Raw genomic sequence first — 19471 nt, forward strand, 5'->3', positions numbered from 1 at the left:
CAGCGCCTGGGGTTCTGAACCCTCTTCTGGTTGAGCAGCCTTTTCTCAAGGGTAGAGCCGTGCTTCTTTTTGTCCCCGAATGCCAACAAGGCATTCATTCCATCTCGCTGACTTGGGCACACACTCGTGCTGCGACACCCAGACGCACAGACAGGAAAGGCAGGGCGCCGCTGGGGATGCGCACGAACCAAGCTGTGCTGAGCTTTCCTGAGACGGTGGTGTCGAGTCCTGCGTGTCAGGGGCGCGAGCATAAGCCTACAAAGCTTAAGTCTCTGGGGCTTTACCACAATTTCTCTACTTTTGAGTCATGCTTAAAAATCTTCAGGAGTTCCCGCTATGGCTCAGTGGGTTAAGAACCCGACTAGAGTCCATGACGATATGGGTTTGACCCCTGGTCTTGCTTGGTGGGTTAAGGATCTGGTGTTGCTGTGAGCTGTGGTGTAGGTTGCAGGTGCAGTTCGGACCCAGCGTGGCCGTGGCTGTGGCTGCCGCTCTGATTCCACCCCTGGCCTGGGAACTTCCACATGTTGCAGGTGTAGCCACGAGGAAGTGGGTTCCATCCCTGGCCTCGCTCAGTAGGTCAGGGATCTGGCGTTGCTGAGGCTGTGGTACAGGCCAGCAGCCATAGTTCCGACTGGACCCTGAGCCTGAGAACTTCCATATGCAGAGAGTGTAGCCCTCAAAAGCAACAACAAAACAATTCAAATGCTCTTTCATGGGCACTGCCTTGTGGCTCAGTGGGTTAAGAATCTGATACTGTCACTGGCTCAGGTTGTTGCTGTGCTGTAGGTTCGATCCCTGGCCCAGGAACTTCTGCATGCCACAGGTACAGCAAAAACCACCACCACCTCCCCCCAGAGGCAAAAAAATACAAATTAAGAATTTTGTGGGATTGAAGTTCCCGTCGTGGCTCAGTGGTAAACGAACCCAACTATTATCCATGAGGAGGCAGGTTCGATTCCTGGCCTTCCTCAGCGGGCGAAGGATCTGGCACTGCCGTGGGCTGTGGCGTAGGTCACAGATGTGGCTCGGATCTGGTGCTGCTGTGACTGTGGTGTAGGCCAGCAGCAGCAGCTCTGATTAGACCCCTAGCCTGGGAACCTTCGTGTGCCGCAGGTGCAGCCCTAAAAAGACCAAAGTAAAAAGTAAGAGTTTTGCGGGCTGGACTGGGAGTCTGGGGTCAGGAGATGCAAACTGTTACCTCTGGAACAGACCGCAAGGTCCCGCTGTCACCTCGGGGACCGCCTGGACCAGGACGGAGGTGACACACCGAGGGCACACACGCGACCGACCGACCCGCTCTGCTGTGCGGCAGACATCGGCCGACACTGCACATCAAGGCCACTGTTTTTAAAAAGAACGGCCACACGGTCTCGCCTTCAGAGGAGAGGAAATGGTCAATCTTAACTCTGGCCAAACTTGGCTGGGAAAGCTGAAATAGGGGTGTTTCTTCTGGGAATGTGAGAGATGCTTTAAACAAAACCACCTAGATCACCACCTCAGTGTCACTCATTAATCGGAAAACAAACCAAACCCGAAACACAACGTGCGACCAACCACACGCTGCTCTGCTCCCCCAGCTCCAGAAAGTTCAAGACACCACAACTTAGGTAAAAACTAATGTTCAAATCACTAGAATCCCTTTTTAAAATAACTGACCGAGCATGACTGGACTGTCATGAAACCAGGGGACCGAGTAAGTATCAGCTCCTCCCAGCCGGTCCCGGGTGAGCGGGACGGCACAGGGCTGAACGCGCTCCCTGAGCCGCCGCCACCAGCCACGGGAGAGTGGGCGCCGGGGCCTGGAGGCCGGCGGTGAGGACGCCGTGTCCCCTGCAATCGCTTCTGGGCCGCTTCCGGGTAAGGCTGCCCAGCAGCCGGCAGACTGCCCGGGGTTGTCGTGACCGAGGCTGCCGAGCCAGGTCTGAGCCCTGTCACCTCGGTGGCTCAGGACATGGGGGCGGCCTGAACGCGTTCCTGTTTTGGGCCACCTGTGTCTCAAACACACGGGGGCTCTCGGAGCCAAGCAGCAGCCGGTGGTGGGACAGCTGAGCCCGCAGGGGGCAGGGGGCACTCCCTCCCGGGCCCGGCCCGGCTCTCAGGGGCACTGGCTGCGCTGCACTCCAGGCGGGCAGCGAGGGCCACCGTCAGGGGGCGTGCGGGTAACGGGCGACACGGTGACTTGTTCTTACAGGAATTTCCCCTTAACTGGTGGTTTGTTTCATGCCCTCAGTTCAGAACGACGGTGTCACTTACACCCAAAGTGACAGCGGCAGTAACAGCTTCACCTCAAGGACATGTAAGACCAGGGCTTTCCACGAGGAGTCAGTGACACCGGGATACTGTATCACTACAAATTTTATTCAGAAACCCATCTTTGTATTTTTTTGTTGTTTTTTAAAAAAATTCCCATTATGAACTTGTTTGGTCAATCAACTACAACACTTTCTAGCAGACATACGGTAAAAATGGCCTGGCTCAGAATCGCCCAGATCGTTCACGATCTCTCGACCGCCTCCTGTCGCGCTCCCGTCCCCCGCCGCCGCCGCCGCCGCCGCCACCGCCACGACCACGGTCTCTAGACCGAGAGCGGCGCTCCCGAGAGCGGGACCTCGATCTATGCCTGCAACCAAGGACAAGAAACAAAACCATGGCATCCAAACCGCGCGGGCAGCCCACGAGGGCGTCTCGTGGAGCTGGCGAACTAACGCGACACACCGTGTCTCGTCTGCATTAGGGGCGACACGGATGCGAAAGGAGAAAGGTGCCGATGAAGTCGCAGGCCGAAGCTCTAAGACGGTGGGGGGCCGGGGGGGACATCCTGGGTCTCCTGCGGTGGCACCGCCTCTTTAAATGACCAGGGAAACGGTAGCCCAGAGCGAAGTGGACGTGCGCGCCGCTCACCCGACGCCCGGCCCCGCTTCCAGGTCCTGCCCCAGCCGGGCCGCCTCCCGCAGACGTCGGCTGGAGGTGGGGGCTCTTGCTTCCCAGCTTCTGCTCACCGCCAACAGCGGGTGCCCAGCAGAAGAGAGTCAGAACTCCGGGAGCAGGAAAAGTGGCTCGCCCCGCCAACAGCTGGGCCTCTGCTGACACTCCGCCCGCACCTCAGCACCAGGACGGGACAGCCAACTGTGCCCGCTGCTGGGTGGTCTGCAGGGCAGTGCCACCCTGGCCTGCCCACCAAAGAAACTCCCTTGGAGATGGACGGTGTGTACAGGAGACTGTGCTTTGCTCTCACTGTGGGAATGAAACACCAGGGAGACAGCCCGACCCACCCGCAGTCACTAGAGAGACGCGGGTCTGTGCAACGGCCTCCAGAAAGAACACTCTATAGTTAAAGTCTGCGGCCCAGTGGTTATGGATTTGGTGCCGCCACTGCTGTGGCTCGGGTTTGATCCCTGGCCTGGAAACTTTCACATAAATAAACACGCACGACACTCCAGCAGTGCCCTGTAAGGAAGACACGTGACCCCAAGGCCAAGCCTCACTCGCTGAGAACAGACCACCCCAATACTCACTTCTTGCGACGGCGCCCGTAGAGCTCCCGCCGCAGCTCTCTAGAGATGGGCTTCAGGTGCATGAAGTTGCAGAAGCCGCCTCGCGTGCACTCTCTGCGGGAGAACCAGACGGGGTCACAGGGCGCGTGCACAGCCCCCGCCCCCGCCCCGCGCAGGCGCCCTGGGGCCTGTCCACACCTACCCCATCTCATACTGACGGCAGCAGGCTTCCCTGAAGTCGGTCACGGGCGAGAGCTCGGCGTGGATCGGCTGGCCGTTAAACCAGCGGTTGTTCAAGTCAATCACGGCCTTTTCCGCATCTTCTTCACGGCGAAACTGCAAACACGAAACAAAAATGCTTGCCTCTCACCCCTCCATGCCAGATTTCCTACTACTGCTTCAGAGAGACACTTGGGCTCCCAGAGGCGAGTCGCTCGGTGCCATAAAGGAGGCTACCCTCCCTCCGCGAAGGTCACACCAGATACGCTATATTGGTTTTCAAATTCAATTGGTTAAAAGAACAAATGCAGTGATTAGTGCAGGCAGTGAAAGATTTAAAAAAAAAAAAAGGCAGGCGGAAGCAGCTGCTCCTCCCCAGTCCCTGGACAGCGGACGCCCAGGCCGCTGCCCCGGCCTCCAGCACCCACAGGCCGGCCACGGGCTGGAGCCACGAGCAATGCAGGAACAGGTCTGAGCAGGTGGGACCTCAAGGGCAGGGCGCCCCCCCCCCCCCGGTTAGGGGACCCACTCCCTGCGGCCCCTCACTCCCACCCTCTTCCCTTTCCTTTCCAGGTGGCACCTGCGGCACGTGGAGGTTCCTGGGCCAGGGGTCAACCTGGAGCTGGAGCCGCAGCTCGGGGCAGAGCCGGCGCCTTCCCCCGCGGAGGGAGGCCGGGGGTGGAACGGGCGCCCCCACGGCTGCCACGTGGGGGGGGTCTCGACCCGACGGCCCCCTCCTACCTTGACATAGACGTTCCCGACCAGGTGGTCGCCCAGGTTGTCACACACGTTCATCTCCTCCACCTCGCCGTACTTCTCCTCCATCTCCGTGAAGACCTCCTGGGGGGAGACGGGGCGGTCACCGCGAGACGGGCCAGGGTGCGGCGCCCTGCCCGCCCGCCCGCCCGCCGGCCGGGGGTCCCGCTCACCTCAAAGAACTCGTCATAGTGCTCCTGCATCTCGACATCGCTCACGGCACCTGCAGGCGACAGAGGCCCGGCGGGTGAGCGCGCGGCCGCGCCCGCCTCGACGTGCTACGCGACACACATCAGATTATCTAGAGAGAACGAGAGCTGCGTCCTACTGGAGGCGGCAGACACGCGGCACACGGCCCCTCGGGGAGGCTGCACAGGGTGGTGAGATCTGTACAGGCCTCATCACGGGCTCAGCTCTGGCTACGAAAATACTCCAATCACGACACATTTTCATCAGCATCAAAGGGCCAACATTTTCAGAAAATGTGAGGAAAACGTTGACTCTCAAATTTTTAAACGAAAATTCTCTTTTTAGATTTAAAATGGAGGCCAAGGAATCACACTCATTTTTTTTTTTTTTTCTCCTTTAGTAGGTTAAAATGAAAGCTGAAACCAAGGTAGGTAATTAAAAGCTTATGTTTCCTGACTAGTTGCTTTGACTGCTTATCAGCTGACAAATGCTTTTAAAATTCTTTCTGATGCAATTAAAACCCAAATGACCAAATATAAAGGTTCGGTAGGATATAACCAAGTTCAGCGACAGTGTTCTGAACGCCCTCTTTTCCATGAAGGGAAGGTTTCAATGCGCTGAGGAAAGCCTTGTCTGCATTTCAAGCTCTTTCCACCGGGTTTCTTCATAATCCACGGGCACTAAGTGACATCAGGTCCACTGCGTGCAGAGATTTTGCAGATTGACATTCTACCCTCAATATCATTCTAGCAAATTTTACGGTTCCAACCCGGAAGTTCTCTGAACCTAAATCTGAGAAGGCACGAGGCTGTGTGTCAAGAAACTCACGTCCCCAACAGCCAGGCCAGGGAGTGGCTTCGAGGGTCGGCCCCCCTCCTGGGCCCAAGGCCTCCGGGCTCCCACCCAGGGCCCCAAGTTCTAGCCACACTCTGCTGCCTGCAAGCAGTTCCCTAGCTTCCTGGAAACACCTTTTTAAAAAACTCTGAGCGTCAGAACCCGCTTCGACTTTGTTTCTGACTACGACTTACATTCACCTGCTAGCCACTGGGGTGGGGGTGGCCCTGCTCTGCAGTTCCTTCTGAATTTCCAGGACTCTGGCTTGCTCTGGGACACAAGCCTCACCCAGGGTATCAGGCGACAGCCCAGCCCAAGTGAAAGGCTGTCAGGAACGTACCTCTTCTCAAGGAGAAATGAGGTTTTCAATGTCAGAGAAGCCCATTCCAAAGGGCAGATTTTAATGTTGGAAGTTAATTTCCTGCTCCACAACAAAAAAAAATAGTTACACCCTCAAAGTTTTAGCAGTATCGAGAATCAAATTTTGGTGGTGGTTAAAATACGGGCTGTGTCCATGGTGCTTCCACCCTGTCACTACCTAACAATATTGCTATGCCAGTGGGCAGAGTTTTTTCTCCTATACTCTGGTTAACACCGAGTCAATCAAAATGACCTGAAAGGCAGAGATGAGTGATTAAAAAACTGTTCAATAGTTTAAATGCAAGTATCCAGTCTTCTCACAGAAACGCTCTTAAACTGGGGTTCACGTTTAAGTCTAATCTGAGCATAGAAAGCTTGTTTTTCTACAGATAAAAGGGTATCTTGAGAAGAGACAGTAATTCTAGGAAACTGCTAAGCCTAGCTGGTTGGAATTCTATTGGAAGGGTCTTTTGCCAGATATTTCAAGTTCGTCAATTTAAACTGATATTCCTTTGGAATTGCATAGTCAAAATTTCATATAATTTATACAACCGGGACCCCAGAATGGCAATATTTAGTACAGCTAAACTTTTACTTTGTAGCATATGCAAAACAAGAGCACTGTGCATCACAAATACTGACACAAAGAGAGCTGGTACAACATTCTTCTGTCAACAAAGCACACACTCCCCCCGAAACGCTCAGGGCAGAGAATGATGAACTGTCGTTAGTCACTGCTTCTCATTCGCTTCTCCGGGCAGGGCTGGAACAGCCCGCATACAGAGTTCCCCCACCTACTCATCTCATTTCTTTAAAAAAGAAAACAAACCAAAAAACCAGGCATTTTTTAACCAAGGGCTATCAAACCAATCCTGCTACCATCAGCTTCAGGGAAAGAAATGAATTCCCTACCAGATCAGCATGAGCAGCAAAAACATGTGGTGTCTCTCAGGAAAAATGTACCCGTCCTTCCCCTGCAGACACGGCCCCCGGGCACGCACCCGGAGGCCTCCCAGTTTGGTTGGGGCCACCTCGAGCAGGTGGCGGCTGCGGGGACGGTTCCACCCACCGCAGGTCACCCTGTAGACTGAGGGGCTCCAGGCCACGGGTGTACATGACTCAGGTTTGTGGCTACGGAGGGACCCTGTGTGGCTACTTTGTGATGACTTTTCACAGCTCCCTTGGGTCCGGACCCCTGGATTTTAACACAAGGCCAGGACGCTCATGCCACCGTCTCCTCGGGTGACCAAATGCACTCTACAGCTCACCGGTTCTGAAGCTTACGGTGTAGTTAATCAACTTTCCCATGATGGCAGCGCCTGTCCTGTTTCCTAACAGCCAGCCCCGGGTAAACACCACACCCCTGACTTCAATTCAGTGTTTCCCGCACCCGGGGAAACCAGGAGCGGCTCCTGGGGGCCCGGTCTCGCTCTTCCCTACCAGGCGTCCCTTATTCTTCCAATGGGAGCGCCTGGGTCCTGAGGCGGGAGAGCCCCCCACCAGGTTTTCTGGCGATGCAAAGTCGGCTCAGGCTGGCGTGGAAGGCGGGCTCGGGCTCACTGTCACTGGACAGCCCTCATCTGGGAAGGGCTCTCACGATCAAAAGCACCCTCGCCCAGTGGAGTTTAGGGGCAGAGAGGTCTACGTAAGAACCCGCGGGGCGCTCTCAGGAGGTTCCTCTAGCTGGAGAAGCGTCTGCTCGTGGGCGCGGTGCTGCCGCAGCCTCCCCGGTGACGGCCCAGGGGCAGGCGAGCAGCTCCGCGCTGGCCCCAGGGCACCTCTGCTGTCCCTGCTCCTCCTCCTAGGGAAGGGGCCCGGGCGCCGAGCTCGATGGGGGCCGAGCTGGGCGCCTCTGAGAGGGCGGTCCTTGACACTAGAGCGGCAGACCAGGCGCGGTGGACACTGAGCTCTGACGCGCAAGCCCAGGGAACCAGGGAAGGAACTTGGATGAACTTACAGCGCAAACCGTCAGCAGACTGGGAAGAGTTTTGAGGGTTACGGTAAATGTTCAAGAGGGCAATGGTCTGAAATACAAAACGCAACAACTTTATATTATGGAAAATTAAATGTCAACACTTCACCGGCTTCCTGGCGATCGCTTCCGTCAAGACTCAGGGCTGAAAAAAGAGCGAGTTATTTTCTTTGGAAGCCGAGATGTCCTCAGCTGACGGCCATCTGCAGCGCCCCGCGGGGCGACCTGCCAGAGATCCCATGATATGCGACTACCGCATTTCGGTCAGACCGCACACACTGCGGGGTCTCAGGGTTCCAGCCCGGTGAAGGACGCAGGGTGACTCGGCAGGCTAGGACCACAACAGTCCCGCGTGGCACACTTGTAACGAACAACTGAGAAAGAACGGGGCCTGTGCACGCTGACTGGAGAAATACGGTAATGACATATCATGAAATCTCCACTTCCTAGAGGAAAAACTCACGGTGAAGCCAAACCCACACTTACGGGGCCACTTACCTTACTGATTCCTAAAAAGGCCTAAGATTTCTGCTTTTACAGAAAGAACTTAATAATTGCCAGGGGCTCAGTCACCGGAAAGACCAGTGATCGGCTGGTGACGCTCAGACGTCGCAGGGCCGGGCCCTTGTCGCGAACAAGGGTCCGTGGCGGGAAGAGGCCCGGCCGGCGACGCCCCCGGACAGCCGGCTGAACAGGCCCGGCCAAGTATCAAGCTCTCGCTGTGTGCGCCACGGACCTCCGGCACCGTGTCCTGTTTGCAACAGCTCTGTGTCAGCAGCTCAGAAGCCAACATGGTTTGTCTCAATTAAGAGTGGGCTCTTTAACACCATTGCCTTAAAAAACTCCTCCAACTGTGGGACTTACAGTGTGAGCCGTCAGCCGTCTGTGCACTGTTTTGGGGATTACGATAGATGTTTTGAATCAAGATGGTCTGCGGGGAAAAAAAATAAAAAGGGGAATTCTACTGGCTGCTGTGCAGATATCAGACAATTGCAAAGAGACAACTCGTTCGCAAATGGCTCCCCGCGTGCTGTCTGCTTGCTTCCTGCAAGTCAGATACTCGTCTTCTGCAGAGTCCACCCAGCCGTCATATTATGGAAACAGAGTCTGAGCAGTGACTTAGGTCAGGTCCGCCAGCAAGAACCAAGAAGACACTGGAGCGGTTACTCTGAGTAGTCCCACGTCACTGAGGTGTTGTGAGGCAAGGTAAGTAACACTCACTAGGCCGCTGTCTTACACGCGCTCCGTGTTTCTAAAACCCAACGCACAGCTCAAGCACACGCAGTCCAGCCAGCGCGCGTGGTCTCGTGGGAAACGGGCACACCGCATGGGGTGCCCGACTCTCGTGGGCGCCTAGCATATTTATGTTTTCTTGGTGGGACCTCTGTTTACATAATACAATAGCTTAAAACATTTGCTCTTTTCCGATCCTTCTTTTAAGGGAAAAAAATCCATTTAGCCCTTGTGCTTTAAACTGGATCAGGCAGACTCGAAACCTTACATTGTACCGTTCTTCTTAAAATCAAGTTGTCTGAAAAAACAAACCATGTGTAAGTTAGTAGGCTAGTATATCACATGAATTTTAACGTCCACATCACCGTAAGAAGCTTAGAAAGAAACCCCCATTCAATTACGCTAGAGATTTATAAGCTGCACCAACAAACAGCATGATTTAGGAAAATACATATTCAGCCTCAACCTGGGTCCGCAGCAGTTCTGTCAGCGGTTTTACAAACCCAGCCAGCGCCACTGCTACTGCGCCTCTCTCAAGGGGAGCGGCTGGGCGAGAGCCCCCCAGTCGGAGGTCTGCTCTGGGAACCCCCCCTGGGAGGACACCCCAGAGTCACAGGGCACACCCGTGACCACAGACCCTCCCTCGGGGCCGGGCCTCTTCCCCAAGCCATCGGTACTGCCCCGAGGCAACTTATCTGGGGCCTCAGCTGTTTCCCAAAGTCAAGCTCACTCCGTTTTTAACTGGAGTCACCCGAGCATGACAACGCCGATGGAAAGCTACCGCGAGCCCAATTATTCCACCGGAAATTCACGTTGGTCTCGCCCGGGTCACCCGGCAGTGGCTGCTTAATGCAAGAAACTTCACTTAAAGAGGGAGCAGCGCAGTTCCACTGAAATCGGGGTGGTCGGGTTACCGAGACCCAACCAAGCACATCAAATCAAGAGGCAAGCTAGCGCGTACGACTGACCCCGGCAAACTTTTATGGAACCAAGGCCACTGACCTAGTGGGAGATGCAGTTCATAAGGCGAACCACTTGAAAAAAACACTGCAGAAAATGTAAAGCAAGTTCTCCAATATTCTGAGTTTCAAGAGACATGTTCAAAGCTGATACGTTAGAAAACATGGTCTCTTTCTTACACTAATCGGCTGATTTTCCTAAATGCTTAGAGGAAGACATTCCGTCAGGGGCTCAAAGGCTGAGTCCAGCTTCCTCCAGGGGCGGGCAGTTCCAAGGCTGCACGTGCAGAGCTCACGGGCGGTGGGCAGGAGCTCAGAGCCCTCAGTCTGGAAAGACTGCAGTACAGATTTTTTTTCAGATCCCAAACGCTTAGATAAATTTGGGCAGAAATTTTCTGTTCCTCTCAGCGGTGCTTTCTCCCTTTAAGTCAGCGGATCACTTGCAGGGTAGGAACCCTTGCCTTTTCTCCAATTATCCAAAAATAAACTATTTAAAAAAAAATCACAATTTTTGATTGACCTGAACTCACAGCAGAGCCAAACCCAAGGTAACAGGCGTCTCTCAATGAAGTGAACAGACCGGCTGTTCGGAAGGTAATGCCCACTGCTTCTGCGATGTGGCACAGCCTGCCCTTCCCTTGGCGGGGGTCTCAGTGGGGTTGAACCCAGGAGCACTGAGAACCCCCGCCTGCCCCGGGCGGGGGCGGCTCTGCTGACAACTCCTCCACCGTGGGTGGCTCCATCCACCTCCACTGCCTGAGACCCACTAGCAGGGAGCCCACGCCACCTCCACCGCCTGGAAAAGAGGCCAGGCCAGCGTCGGCTAGCGGCAAGGAGGGTGGCAAGGCGGAGGAAACCAGCCTCTGCCAATGGGCTTCGCTAACGACAAAAACAGGGGACCTTCCACTCGGGCTGCTTCGCCCGCCTCATTCTCATGAAACCAAGTACCCTTATGAACACACATGGGAAATAAAACAACTAGACCTGCTTAACTGCCTCTATAAAGCAGGAGTCTTTAGTACATGACGTTTTGATAATTTACATGAAAACAGAAAAAAAAAGGAAAACAAACAAACCTGGCTAAAGGTCGGTTTATTGTGCAACCGAGAGCATCTGTCTCCATGACGACATGCTCCAATTTTGAAATAAAATGAGCAGTTGACTCTGTAAGGGAAAATAAGAGCTGATTATTTTGCTGGACAGGGGTCAGAGAGATGGAAACGTCATCAACACGACAAGTGCCACCCGGCCACTTTCCTTTCACTTCACAGAAACACGGGCACACCGTTCCTGCGGGCAACAGTGCCCCCGTTTCAGGATTACTCAGATTCAACCTGCCCCCCCCCATGTGGTGCCTTTTCACCGACAAGCTCCCATTCGAACCCCCCCACTCAAATCCCCTCCACTTTCAGCAACCCTCAAACAACATGGGCGTGAATCATGCAGGTCCAGAGACTCAGATTTCTCAGCTACTAAACGCCACACACCACAGGACCCACGGCAGGGCGAACCTGAGGTTTCAGAACCCAACACGGAGGGCTGATGAGCAGCTGCCGTGCAGAGGGCCGCCCCCCAGCCCCCAGCCCCCAAGGGTTCCAGGGTAAACTGTACTTCTCTGCTCTACGGTCTTCTCTTGAATTGAACGTGAAATTCGTCTGAACCTGGGTTTAACTTAAAGCCTATCTATTCTCCAGTCCTGCAGGATGCCAAGTCCCTCTCGAGGCCCCTAACCCAGTGCGGGGACGGGTCAAGATCCTGACCTGCCACTCGGTGCCTGGGCACAGGAAGGCCACCCCCGCCTGACCGAGGAAGACGCCAACCTGGCCCTGTTCCAAGAGCCGGGACCAGAAGTGCTGTGTGCGCATCACGTGCAGCTCCCGTCACCTACGTAAACCCAAGACCAGCGCAGGTTCCCTCGCCCAGGACACCAGACCAGCGGGAAACTCCCAAAAAGAGGTCTGAAGTAAACAATCCGTCCCCTGGGCTTCGACTCACCGAAAACAGGCGACTGGGGAGGCCACCCTGCCTGCAGGACCCGCGCTCGGCCACCCTGTGCCCCGTCGCAAAGTCCCCCTCCACGTGCTCAAATACTCGGACCGTCCAGACAGCACCGACACCTGCAAGCCAGCGGCCTGAGCGCCCTGCGGGCCGGCGGGTCTGTGAGCGGGAGGAGACCTCGCCAGGTGGGCCCCGCGCACAGGCAGACCCGCAGAGGCGGGAGGCCACCCGCAGAGGCAAAGTGTGAGCAAGCGCCACGTTTAGATGCCAACGCAGGCCACGATCAAAGGGCCTCCACGAAAGGCCAACCTGCCTCGGACTGAGCGTTAGCAACACGGACGGCCAGGTCCGGACGTGTCAGGGAGGAAAATGACACACAGGTGCAGACTCCTCTGCCGGGCCTCGGTCACCTGAGGAGACGGAGCACAGCTCCAGCCGCTCGAGCCTATTTTAAGAATGTTCCAGAATGGACGAACGTCCTATCTCAACAACTAAAACCCAACTATTCCACGTGATTAAAACCACCCCGCTCCTGCACCTCCTGCACCTCCTCTCGTTTCATGATGCCCAGTTAATTAGCGCACTCAGTCCATTGGGCAAAACCTTCCCAGTGGCTGGACTTCCCCTGTGGCTCAAAACTGTCCAGTGTGCTTATTCAACTACGGAGACAAATGAAAACCGGTAAAAGATTTGCTATCAGAGAAGATGTGAGAAAGGCTACCCTATGTTTACATTTAAACAATATCCACAGTCTCAAATGTGTAACCATCAAAATTTTTTTCTTTTTTCCTCTGGGTCGTTTTAGGGGCCGCACCCTTGGCATACGGAGGCTCCCAGGCTAGAAGTTGAACCAGAGCGGCAGCCACCAGCCTACACCACAGCCACAGCATCACCAGATCCGAGCCGTGCCTGCGACCTACACCACAGCTCACGGCAATGCCGGATCCTTCAAACACTGAGCTCCTTCACCCACTGAGAGAGGCCAGGGATCGAACCAGCGTCCTCATGGATCCTGGCTGGGTTCGTTACCGCCAAAGCAGGACGGGAACTCCCTAGTGAAATACTTTTAATTGGTAGAGACCTACATTTCACTTCTAGCTTAAGTTAAAAAAAAAAAAAAAAAAAAAAAAAAAAAAAAAGTTAGCAGGAACCATCACCTTCATTTTTTAAGAGTCGAGATGTTTCCTGGAAACTAAAACCCCCCAAGTCTCCCTGAAACAAGAAACCTAGATTAAATAATCCAGTTTCCTGAAATGCAGCCACGACTTGTACCTAACAGCTCCTACAGGTTGAGATGTGGTTGGTTACAGCAAGCATAGTAAAAAATGTTATTGGAATGAACCTCTGCAGGAAGAGTTTCAGAGTAAAGAGAAAACACCTCATGCAGCTTTTTACAAGAGAGAGGGAACACCAGTGCCTGGGACCTAAGACGGCCGCTATACAATCCGGAGAGTGGCGCTGACACTGCGGGCTCCTCACCAGACGCCAGAAGCCTCTCTTCCCAGCGGAGCTGGCCAGTGCTTTCAAGACCAGGGTCCCCAAACTGCTGTGTGAGGCCCGGGCACGCCTCTCGCACAGCACGTAACAATTTCAACGCATCTGACTTCTGTGCGATCCCTTACGTGACAAGCACCCCTGGCTCCTTGAGAACAAGATCCAGACTATGCATCCTTGAGTGCCCAGAGACTGGCCTCCAACAAACGTCCTAGAGGATGACTGATGATTCTGTCTTGTGAGTTTTGCTAGGAAAAAAAAAAAAAAAAAAAAAATCCCCTCCTCCAAGTGACAGGAAATTCGGGAATATGTGAGAAAAGACATTTTACAAGATCGACTGCACCCTGGAAAACAGAAACAACTTGAAAGTGTTTGATAAAGTAGTATCAAAACGTTATCTACACCAAACTTAGGGGTTTATCATTAAAAACACATTCGCATAAGCCTCGTACAGCCTTGAAGGATCCCGAGATGTGAACCACTTACCCAAAGAATAAAATAAGCTTAGTCTTTAGGTTTGCGAACTAACAATTATCCTCCAAAGTGTCTGAAAACATTCCCCTTAGTCTAAACTTTGCATTGGAAATTCATACGTGGCAAAGTCAAAAATATTTTAAAAACTTCAGGCTAGCCATCGCTTAGGGAAGACACACAACCTTAAAAAAGAAAAAACTCTCTACCTCGTTCTTATGTTGGAATTGCATTTTCAAGTGTTCTAGAAGCAGATTGTGCCTCTTAGGCTAGTTAACCGTAATCTCATCAAACGTCCTTACGATCAGCCCAGATCATCGATTAAGCACAGAGGAGCCTTATTAAGTGGATAAAACCCCAACGGTTCGGACCCTAAGTTACCAGACGATTTAACTCGGGCGAGGTCTGTACTACGGCTTGCCCGACGCGACCTCAAAAGCTGAAAGTTGCGGGGATTGGCAACGCTGACAACTTCAGCGCAACTCGGACGGCTCCGGAGACCCGGGGGCGCGGGGGCCCCGTCGCCGGTAGGTGGGCCGCCGAGGCGCCCCGGGCGGGAGCAGCCGCGCCGCCCGAGCGGAAGCCCGCCGCCCGCCCGGGCCCGTCGCCCGCCCGCTCGGGCGCACGAGGCGGCGGCGCGGCTCCCGAGGCCGGAAGGGCCGCCGCTCCCCTCCCCCCGCCGGCCCGCCGGGCCTCCCGCCGCCTCCCAGGCCCCGAGGCCGAGCCCGCTCGCGCGCCGCCCGCCCCCGCGGCCCGAAACCCGGCGGCCGGTTCCCACTCACTTGTCTTTCTCGGTGCCGAAGATGGAGGCCAAGTACTCCGCCATTTCCCACCCGCCGCCGCCGCCGCCGCCACCGCCGCCGACGACCCCGCCCGACGCCCGCGGGAGACGTCACCCGGACGCGACGACGCTCGCTCCGCCCCGACGGCGCGGGGGTCGCTGCCCAATCCGAAGAGGCGCTGCCTGCGCGTGGGCGGGACTTGGCGGGCACGGGAGGTGCCGCCCGCCAGCGCCCCCTTCCGGCACTCCCCCTGCCCCGCACCCGCGCTTCCAGCTCCGCCGGCCCGCGCTCCCAGCGCCCTGGGCCCAGGCCGAGGTCCCCGACCCCGCCGGCGCCCCCGGAGGGCCCGGGGAAGCCGAGCACGCAAACGGCGGTCGGGAGGCGGCGGGTAGGGGCTTCTCCACGCAGTCCCCGGGGCTAGGCCCGGGGCGCGCGTGCCCCGCTTGGGCGGGTTCTGCGGAGCTCTGCGAGGTGCAGGCTCCCCTTCCTCGTACTTTCGCTGTGGGACAACCCCGCCCTCACCGCCTTTCGAGCCCTTCCTCCGGGAAGATCCCCCGCTCCTCCAGCGCCCTCGTGGGTTGGAACGGAGCCGGGGTGGCCCAACGCCGCGGGCCCCGGGAAATGCGCCGCTAGGGCCTGGGCCCGACCGGGAAAAGCCTGGCGGGTTCGGAGGCTCCGATCGCCCAGGAGGCCGACTGCGCGAGACCCACTGCAAAAACCAGGGGCGGCTCTGCTTTAGGGACGTCTAGTAGCTCCCGGCGCGTAAACCCTAAAAGCCCCGGAAGAGCCTCGGCGCGGGGAAGCTCCGGGGAGAGGGGCCGGGCAGAGCTGAGCACGAGGTTACAGACCCACGGGGGCGCCGGACCCTTCCCCCAGAGCTATCCATCTCCGGTTACCCTAGTTTGTTCTGTTTAGGGCAGTTCCTTTCCACCCACCGTTTCCCCCACCTTGCCTTTTTTCATGTAACCTTACATCCTGGAGGTGGCTCCGAAGGACTACGTGGTCATGTCCTGACCGCTTTTGTGGCTCCACTGTGTGGTGGTGAATCGCTTATTCAACCAGTCCCCTGTGGATGGGCACATGGATTGTTGCCAGTCTCACTTTTACTAGCAATCCTACACCAAGTGCCCTCCTGCGGGCTTCTTTCTGTTTGGGGGGCAGATGGACACTTGTTGTATTTGCTCCGCCAGCGCTGCAATCTCAGGGGTTCCCATGTAAACTGAAGAAGCAGCATGGACGTTTATTCCTAGAGGAGGACTACACAAACATTGTTTTTCTAGCAGAAATGTTTACTATTTTGGTGGTCTCTAGGGTGTTAAAATTTGGTATAAGACACATTTGAGAGTGATTTTCATGCTAAGGGCAAATGGTGATCAGACGCTCGTTGAGCCCCAGAGTGGTTCCGAGGACCCTGGACGTCCTTGTGGTTTGAGAATCTCTGTTTATGTAGTGGGTGTCATAGCAGCGGCTGTGATCCTATTTGTACTGTTGGGAAGGGGGACCTTTTCCCCTCTGCTTGTCTTGGGTTCTTGTGGCTGGACCTACAGTAAAACTGACACTGGACGGATGAGCAGGAGTTTCCCTGTGGCACAGCTGGTTAAGGGTCTCGCGTTATCATTTGCTGTGGCCTGGGTTCACTCCCTAGTGGGGAAACTTCCGCATGCCTGGGGGGTGAGGCCAAAAATAAATAAACAGGAGAAAAAGAAACTTTCTAATTCATGCTTGCATGGAGGTTGCATAGAAATGGGACCTGAGAAGCGGCCAAAGCAGGCAGCTTTTATACATTTTAGATAAAGAAATGGTGAAATTGTGAGGAATTGACAGGACAAAAAGCTCCTGTTGGGGTTCCAGTTAAAGAAGCAGCATAGTTTGTTTATATGAATCTTCTTGCCCCCAAGTCCCCATCTCTGACCACAAGGGGAGTCCGTCTACCTCCAGATGCAGGGAGGGCCTCTTTCTTGTGAGGTTTTATTTCCACCTCTCGGGGGACAGAAGGACGCTTGCCTTGGTCATTTCTTAAGTACTTTAATTCAAAAAAATCGGGAGTTCCCGTCGTGGTGCAGTGGTTAACGAATCCGACTAGGAACCATGAGGTTGCGGGTTCGGTCCCTGCCCTTGCACAGTGGGTTAAGGATCTGGCGTTGCCGTGAGCTGTGGTGTAGGTTGCAGACGCGGCTCGGATCCCATGTTGCTGTGGCTCTGACGTAGGCCGGTGGCTATAGCTCCGATTGGACCCCTAGCCTGGGAACCTCCATATGCCGAGGGAGCGGCCCAAGAAATAGCAAAAAGACCAAAAAAAAAAAAATCAATATGCTGTTAAGGCACGTTTTGAGGTGGCCTATCCCGGACCCCGACAGTCCTCATGGTGCGGGGGGGGGAGCTCCCTGGGGTCTCTTACAAGGGCGTTAATTCCATGCGTGAGGACGCTGCCCTCATGACCTAAACACCTGCCAGAGGCCCTCTGCAAACACCACCACATTGGGGGTCAGAACTTAACACACTGGGGCGGGCGGAGGTGCATGTGTGGAAGTGTCTTGTCTAAGGCAGGTGATTGTGAACCTCCCTGGACTAAGCGTTCGCATTTGTTAACGGGATCAATACCCCCTGCCTGGGAGGGTGGTGTAGGACACTTTGAGGCACTCTCTGTAGGGGCGCAGACTTTGCCGCTCCGACATGTGCCACCTTGGCCTGAGGATTAGTTCAGGCTGGTTATTTTTAAGAGAGAGGACTCGGGAAGTCTCTCATTTTACCTGTCCCCTCCCCCGCCCCCCAGCTGCCTAAAGAATTTAGATAAAAGACCCTTTCCTGAAATAGAGCCATCACAGAGAGGTCTGCAAAAGCACATGGCCCGTGGGACGGGGAGACCCAGGGATCAGAGTCCACGGTGTCCCCCTGTCTCTGCACGCCCCCCCCCCCCCCCCCCCGCCAAACATTTGTTTACCAAACATCTGCTTCTCCATCTCTGTGTGAATTGCCTTCTGCCCCTTTGAAGTCCCAAACCACGAACCACAACACCCTTTTTCGTCTGGAGCTGAAGATGGTGTTTAAGCTGATAGCCCCTCTGGTGAGCTGCTTGGTTTTCCTGGGTCTGTCCTGTGTACACGTCATTAAACTGTTGTGTGATGTTCTCCTGCTCATCTGTCTCAGGTCAGTTTAATTCCTCGGGCAGCCAGGAGAACCCAGAGCAGCCGAGGGCAAGGTCTTCCTTTGCAGCACGTTGGCCTCTGCTCGCTTGCTGGCCTGGGAGCTCTTTGAAGACCCCGGTTCTGCCTTTTTGTTGATTCCCTGGTCCAAACAGACCCACAGTCTGTTATCTGCAATATGCCAAAATGCAAAAAAGCTCTGAAAATGGAGAGGCTTTCGTCCCCCAAGTTTGGTGCCAAGATTCAGCTTGCTGCCCCACTCTGACCCGAGGTCCAGGCACCTCTGTTGTTCTCGGATGGATGGATGTCGTGTGCATTTTAACTTTTAAATTGTACTTTTCCTTTTGTGACTTGGGGTTCATTTGCACTATTCATGTGTTAAAAAAGAGTTCAAGACACCCCCTTGCTGGCTGTGGGAAGGGCACAGACACACAGGCCCTGCCGATATCGGGAAGCCGGTGATGTCAGGACCCACTGAGACATGCGGTCTTGGAGACCGAAGGACAGACAGTTGAAGCTTCACAGTATAGGTGCTGCCTGAGACCCCCTGAGCCCCGGAAATGGCTGAACGTGGTGGGGGAGGGGGCGGGGGTGCTCTCAGCCCTGAGGCCCCAGCTCACGCCAGGCGTCGCTTTGCTGCGGGTGAAACAGCGTGGATTCTCGCTGGATGCGCTGATCTTGAAAGGCAAGCACGAATGTGCAGGAGGTTGGCTATGGCTGTGGAGACTGAGAAAGTGTCATACGATGCTAAACGACCCAAGTGCCTGTGGCAGCACAACGTCCTGTCCGCAGACACCTGAAAGTCACGCTGATGGATTTGCTGAGCTGGCTTCAAGTTAAACATCCTCGTCTCCCCCAGTCTTCTGAGGCCATGAGGCAGCGGGGCCGTGGGCTCTGTTCCCAGCAGGGCATCGGAAGGGTTGGGGGTGCGGCCAGGGTTTCGGGACCAAGAGCACAGGCCCAGGGAGGATGAAAAAGCCCTGGGGGTGCGTGGCGCGTGTGTCCCCAGGTCCCCTCACGCAAACCCGCGTGTCCTGGTGACCCAAGAAACGTTTTCCGCCTGGTCCGATCCTCCCTTTCAATCAGCAAGGTGAATTCACCGAGGTGGGCTGGAGGGGGGCGTGAGGGGGCGGATGTCGTTTCTGCCCCACAGCTCCCCCCACCGCCCTCCTGAATGTCTGTTGAAAAGTATTATTTCTGACCTTTGCTTTTGCCCCGATTTATGAAAGGCGTCTTACACTCCGGGAAGAGGGGCCATAAATGCTTTCTTGAGGTGGGGTGAGGGGGCGCTGAGTGCTTCCTGCAGGTCATTCACTGACGACGCTGACGCAGGGGCTTCTGGAACAAGTTCGCTTGCAAGACGGCCGCCCGCAGTGGCTGGTGCTGGCGCCAGGCAGGCTCTGTTCCAGCACGATGCTTGCTGCTGGACCTGGAGAGGAAGCCCGCCCGACCGCGGGAGGAGAAGGGGCTGGCCAGCTTCCTTGCTTTCCCCCCAAGCCGATCCCCCGGACATGTAAATCGGGGGACAGGAACACGGGCGAGAAACGCTGGACGTGGAGGTGGG

At 55.5% G+C, this 19471-nt stretch overlaps 1 protein-coding gene across 6 annotated transcripts; it reads right to left on the reverse strand.

Annotated features, from left to right (window-relative positions):
• Nucleotides 1-2340: 2340 nt before the first annotated feature.
• On the reverse strand, nucleotides 2341-14875 carry U2AF1 (U2 small nuclear RNA auxiliary factor 1). Of its 6 annotated transcripts, none has more exons than NM_001444965.1 (8): nucleotides 14765-14875; nucleotides 11096-11183; nucleotides 7813-7879; nucleotides 4646-4695; nucleotides 4458-4556; nucleotides 3700-3833; nucleotides 3519-3611; nucleotides 2341-2623 (listed from the first exon to the last, which is right to left on the reverse strand). In NM_001444965.1, exons 1-8 carry the CDS (start codon nucleotides 14806-14808, stop codon nucleotides 2479-2481), a joined length of 720 nt encoding a protein of 239 aa, NP_001431894.1. In that variant the 5' UTR covers nucleotides 14809-14875; the 3' UTR covers nucleotides 2341-2478. The 6 variants fall into 6 exon arrangements, with proteins under 6 accessions (NP_001431894.1, NP_001431895.1, XP_084843092.1 ...); NM_001444966.1 differs by lacking the exon at nucleotides 7813-7879 and adding an exon at nucleotides 8692-8758; XM_084986966.1 differs by lacking the exon at nucleotides 14765-14875 and adding an exon at nucleotides 14192-14608.
• Between the last annotated feature and the right edge of the window lie 4596 nt (nucleotides 14876-19471).

The sequence above is a fragment of the Sus scrofa genome, chromosome 13, assembly GCF_054392235.1.
Source record: "Sus scrofa isolate SSC_HxYL_T2T_F1_AM1 chromosome 13, Sscrofa_HxYL_maternal_Yorkshire_Landrace_v2.0, whole genome shotgun sequence".
NCBI lineage: Eukaryota > Metazoa > Chordata > Mammalia > Artiodactyla > Suidae > Sus > Sus scrofa.